Below are 5,898 nucleotides of genomic sequence, written 5' to 3'. Positions count from 1 at the left end.
TTTTCGAATGTCTATTTTTTTAAGCTAAATACATATAGTTTAAAAAATTAAAAAAAATTGTATTTAATTTAACAAGCTAAAGACATATAGATGTTTAACTTGTCAAATTAAAAACATGGAGATTATTTAACCTACCAGGTTAAAGATAAAAAAAATTAATTTTTTAAAATGTAAACTCTTATTGTGGATTGCCGGTGTAAAATTTTTTTGTGGTAATGATGAGATTATAGTTTTTGTTTTTTAAATGACTTAAATTACATATTTCTGTTGATTGATAATATAAAAAATAAATTTATGTATGAATAGATAACAATATTATATAATTTTAAAAAATATAAAAAATTACAATGTTAAGATATTTCACTATTTTTACTTTCATTAAAAGAAAACCGAATTTAGTACATAGTTGAAAGTTAATTTAAAAGAATAATGTAATAAAGTAGTGTTTTGTGTCAGACATTAACTCTGATGACAGATCGCCATTGGTCAGTGTGACTAGCTAGACACATAGTGAAGACCGAAGAGTATAGGAATGAATATTCCTTAATTGAACTCATAATTGCTACCACATTATCCAAATATTAAAACGACAATAATCATATTAGTAATGTGCAGGATTTCAGCTCAGTGTAAAGTAAAGAACAGAATATGCAAGCTATGAAAGTTTGTGTTCTTTAAGTAGCTTTTACAACCCTGAAGACTATGAAGTATGATTGGAGAAATTTACTAAAACAGTCTTAAAAAATTATTCTACTAGTCTAGTTCTTAATTTATTAAGGATTGTGTAGAAATTTTTTTAAATTATACTTTATTTCAATATTTCATCTCTTTTATAATTGTGCATCTAACCAAAATTACAAATGAAAATAAAAGTAATAGTAATGCACTACCAACTCAAGCAAACAAACTATTTTGCTACATAAACTCGGTTTATGTATTATACTTGTCATATAAAAATTTTGCTAAAAAGTATTTTAAATTTATTGGCTGGAGCCTGGAGGACTTAAAATAAAACTCTCTAACTCTTTCATTAATATAGAAAAAAAGCTTGGCAATTTCTTTCTCGTTATAGAAAGAAAGACCCATAAAATACTCCAATTTTACATAATTTTTTTTACGTAAAATTAATAATTAAAAATTATTAGATGAAATTGATAGTTAAAAATTATTAATAATTTGATAAATTTAATTAAATTATCACGTAACTATTCTTAACTATCTAGTTTTCAACTATAAGAAAGGAAGATGTGTAACCAAGATGGAACTATAAAGAAAGCCCTTTGTCTCTTCATTTATTGCCCTTCTTCACAAATCACAACCCCCTCCTTTTTTCTCACTCTCTCTGTCTCAGAGTGAATGCCTCTGTTTTTCTCTGTTTCAACAAAGAGAATGGCATTTATTCATCTGCACCAATTCTGAAAAAAAGTTACTCCAATTCACACACCACATTACAAAGAAAGAGGAAGAACCAAAATCATTTTCTTCTTTCCATATATAGATTTAGACACCAGAGAGAGAGAGAGAGAGGGGTCTGCACTCTGCAGCATAAAAGTAGCTTTAAGAATGGGTGAGTTTGATTCGCAGCCGAAGTTCATTATCCCAGAGAGAATCCAGGGGGTGAGTTATGACATAGCAGGGCAGATAAAGATGATATGGGAAGTGATGAAAGCGCCATTGATAGTGCCAATGCTGAAGCTTGGAGTGTACATATGCCTTGCAATGTCGCTGATGCTGTTCATGGAGAGACTGTACATGGGAATCGTCATAATCTTGGTCAAGCTCTTCTGGAAGAAACCAGAGCAGCGTTACAAGTATGAACCCATCCAAGATGATCTTGAACTTGGAAGCTCCAATTTCCCTGTGGTTCTCATCCAGATTCCAATGTTCAATGAGAAAGAGGTCTTCTTAATTTGCTTCCATTTGCTTATCTCTATTCTCTGTTTTCCTCTGCCTCCTCTGTTTTATTTCTGTGAAATTTGGTTGGTTTTTTGAGTTCTTTTTCTGTGTGTATATATAGGTATACAAGGTGTCAATTGGTGCAGCTTGTAATCTTTCATGGCCTGCTGATCGTCTTGTCATCCAAGTTCTTGATGATTCTACTGACCCTGCAATCAAGGTAAAAACTTTTACTAGAAATGGTATGATTTTTTAGTAGAAAGTAATATGAGTCTTAGGAAACATGTGTTGCTAATAAGAAATGAAAAATAATGCAGCAAATGGTGGAGATGGAATGCCAGAGATGGGGAAGTAAAGGCATAAACATAACATACCAAATAAGAGAGAACAGAACAGGATACAAAGCAGGTGCACTTAAAGAAGGTTTAAAGCGTAGCTATGTCAAACACTGTGAATACGTTGCAATATTCGATGCTGATTTCAGGCCTGAACCTGATTTCTTGAGAAGAGCCATTCCCTTCTTGATTGGCAATCCTGACATGGCTCTTGTTCAAGCTCGTTGGAGATTTGGTAAATAAAATCCCAAACTCATGCTTTCTTTCTTCAATTACTTTTTGGAATGAGTTGCTTAGTAAATTAAGTTAGTCAAAAATTAATAACTACCTGAACGTACTTATTGTTCTGATGATAAAGTTAAAAGGTCACATTTTACTTCCCTTGATTTTCACTTTGACTTCACTATTCTTTTTTACTAACTAGTAATATTCTAAGATTATTCTCTTACACAATTTGTTCTTTTATGAAATCCTTGTATTGATAGTGTCGGTGGCATATCATTATGTAAAGTGGTTTGAATGAAATAATAATTTTGTGGAATTTCAAGTTGGATAGTTGTGTAGTAGTGTGGACTTGTTTTTCATCTATGATGGGTTGACCTGACTTAGCATAGAAAAGAAGAAAAGAGGGACCCACGGAGACAAATCCTTCAATCACGGGTAGGGACCACTCCTTGTTGTTCCCCCCCAAAACAAGTAAAATAAAAAGTGAAAAAAGAAAAAGAAGAAAAACCAAGACTTTATGGCAGCGGCAAGTGGCAACTTGGTCGTTTCAAGTTTCAAAAATAGTAATAAAATGATGCTAAATTTCGTAGCTACAAATCCAAAAAGCTCACTTCCCACGTGCTTTCTCAGTGTTGAAAAGAAGAAGAACAAGAGACGGTAGTAGCATGTGGCTGATCACTGTTACGTCACATGCACGCTAACCAGTAACCATAACTCAAATATTCTTATGACTAATAAACTTTGCTACACTTGTACCCACGGAAGATGGTTTCCGTGTGCCAAGAGTAACCAAACGTTGGTCCGTAAGGGTATTCTTGGCACACAGAAGCCATCTTCCGTAGTTATAATTGTCGTTTTATTCTTATATGAGTATATTTGTCAGCATCTATATCTTTTATGGGTACAAATGGTAATTTATTCTTGTCTTATTTTACATTTTATAATTAAAAAATATTAAGTATAGTAGAATGGTACTAAGGGTGATGAAAATGTGTGACAGTGAATGCGGACGAGTGTTTGTTGACAAGAATGCAAGAGATGTCGTTGGATTACCATTTCACGGTGGAGCAAGAAGTTGGATCAGCAACACATGCTTTCTTTGGTTTCAATGGGACAGCGGGTGTATGGAGAATAGCAGCAATTAATGAGGCTGGTGGCTGGAAAGATAGGACCACTGTGGAAGATATGGACCTTGCTGTTCGTGCTAGTCTTAGGGGCTGGAAATTCTTGTACCTTGGTGACCTTCAGGTACCTCCCTTCATTTCTCTTGTAACAAATTTTCATTCATTCTCTCTCTTACAACACACTTTACACTCATTCAGGCCAAAAGTGAGCTTCCAAGTACTTTGAGAGCCTTCAGATTCCAGCAGCACCGTTGGTCTTGTGGTCCTGCTAATCTCTTCCGCAAAATGGTCATGGAGATAGTAAGAAACAAGGTTGGTTTTTTCCATTCACCTGTACTCGACTTTTCTCTTTCTATCGAATCGTTAGATGATAATTTAGTTAAATATTTATACAGAGAGTGAAGTTTTGGAAGAAAGTGTACGTGATATACAGCTTCTTCTTTGTACGTAAGATCATAGCTCACATGGTGACATTCTTCTTCTACTGTGTGGTGCTTCCCCTGACAATTCTGGTCCCTGAGGTTCGTGTTCCAATTTGGGGTGCTGTTTATATTCCTTCCATCATCACCATCCTCAATTCAGTAGGAACACCGAGGTCCATTCACTTGTTGTTCTATTGGATCCTTTTTGAGAATGTCATGTCTTTGCACCGAACCAAGGCTACATTTATTGGTTTGCTTGAAGCTGGCAGAGCCAATGAATGGGTTGTCACTGAAAAACTTGGAGATTCTGTCAACAACAACAAGAACAAAACAGCAGGAGATGCTGCTAAGAAGACTAATGCCAAATCCCCCAAAAGAACTAGATCCAAATTTGTCGAAAGGTTAGTTCTTATTATTATTATTATTTAACTTTATCCATATTCATTGCAAAAATAATTGTATCCATTTCTGTTTTTTGTCTTGGTTAGAAAAGTTTCCTCATCTAATATATTTTTTATAATCTTGTTTGAACATGAACAGACTTAATACATTGGAGCTGGGATTTGCAGCATTCCTCTTCATCTGTGGATGCTATGATTTTGTGCATGGCAAAAACAATTACTTCATATACCTCTTCCTTCAGACCATAACATTCTCCATTGTAGGATTTGGCTATGTTGGCACCATTGTGTAAAAAATGTACACTTTTGTGTCCACATCTCTGTTAGTTACTTAGTTTTGCTCCTTAAAAAGAATTGCATAAAGCGAGGGTTGATTTAAACTTCTAGAGGAAAGTCATTTTTCACTTTGTAAAAGACAAATTCTTCCCATGATTTCACTGTCAAAGAAGATCCAGAGAAATCACAGGGAAAAGTGATGTGATTAGTAGAATTTGCATTAGAGTGTCTTGAGGAAAGACAACAAGTTTAGTCAAAAAGCTCTTAAATTAATAGTCTTAGTATTAGACAAGAAATAGATAGTGTGATTTTCATTGCATAGGTTGTTTTGTGAAATTTTACAGTTATTACATAGTTGAAGAGGGATCCTCTTTTTTAAAATTTTCCTTAGTTTGATTGAGGTTAATAATCTAATAGGGAAAAAAAAAGAGGGGTTGCACTTGTTATTCTCTATTTGTCATTGCTGATTCCCTAAGAAATGAAATTTTATTGTTATATATGCTATAATCTGATAATATTTACTTATATTACCTTTTCTCTCTTTTATTTATTTACTTTCTTCTTGTGAAGGAATAGCATGGGATACTATATTTTCAATTTTTGTTCCTTAGAAAAGTGAAGATAGCATTTGGTGGAGAGACAGAGACAAAAAGACTGAGTCTGAACTAACAAACACGATACTGAGTCTCAGTCTCTCAGTCTCTGTCTCAGTACCTCAAAACAAACGCTACCTAAGAGACAGAGATTAAGAGACAGAGACTGAAATAAATTTCAGTATTCTGTTTGGCGTAAAGTGAGAGACAAAAATTGAAACAAGAATAAAACTCTAATTTAATTTGCACAAAGGATAAAATTGAAATTAATTAATTGAAATGAGAGTATTTTAGGTATAAAATGTTATTAACATTTCAGTCCCATGTGTCCCTACTTTTTGGAGGTACTGAAATAGTGAAATTTTAGAGACAGAGACAGAAATTTTAGTACCAGTCTCTGAACCAACAAACATGATATTGTGTCTCAGTCTCCCAGTCTCTGTCCCAGTACCTCAAAACAAACGCTACCTAAGATAAGGGATGAGATGCAACTAGAGCATGTGCTGCTTTGTTTTGTTGTCTAAACCTTACTATCAATCATATTTTCCTATCATCATTAGACTTATGCATCAACTGACCAATATTATCAATGCAAAAGGCTCAATCATAACTCCATCACAACCTTG

The 5,898-nt window shown here is 33.8% G+C and overlaps 1 protein-coding gene across 1 annotated transcript; it reads left to right on the top strand.

Moving 5' to 3' along the window:
- Positions 1,272-5,186, top strand: LOC107629299 (glucomannan 4-beta-mannosyltransferase 2). Its single transcript, XM_016332054.2, has 7 exons — positions 1,272-1,899; positions 2,018-2,116; positions 2,214-2,466; positions 3,457-3,704; positions 3,779-3,892; positions 3,976-4,403; positions 4,543-5,186. The coding sequence occupies exons 1-7, from the start codon at positions 1,564-1,566 to the stop codon at positions 4,694-4,696; spliced, it is 1,632 nt and encodes a 543-aa protein (XP_016187540.1). The 5' UTR covers positions 1,272-1,563; the 3' UTR covers positions 4,697-5,186.

The sequence above is a fragment of the Arachis ipaensis genome, chromosome B03 (assembly GCF_000816755.2).
Source record: "Arachis ipaensis cultivar K30076 chromosome B03, Araip1.1, whole genome shotgun sequence".
Lineage (NCBI taxonomy): Eukaryota > Viridiplantae > Streptophyta > Magnoliopsida > Fabales > Fabaceae > Arachis > Arachis ipaensis.
This window is presented reverse-complemented; position numbering and strand designations above follow the sequence as displayed.

What these genes read in the sequence shown, in the direction of transcription:
- LOC107629299 (XM_016332054.2), top strand. Translation starts at nt 1,564, where the DNA reads ATGGGTGAGTTTGATTCGCAGCCGAAGTTCATTATCCCAGAGAGAATC. An exon ending in TCAAGCTCGTTGGAGATTTG is followed by an intron (nt 2,467 to 3,456) that starts GTAAATAAAATC and finishes AATGTGTGACAG; the next exon opens with TGAATGCGGACGAGTGTTTG. An exon ending in TGTACCTTGGTGACCTTCAG is followed by an intron (nt 3,705 to 3,778) that starts GTACCTCCCTTC and finishes ACACTCATTCAG; the next exon opens with GCCAAAAGTGAGCTTCCAAG.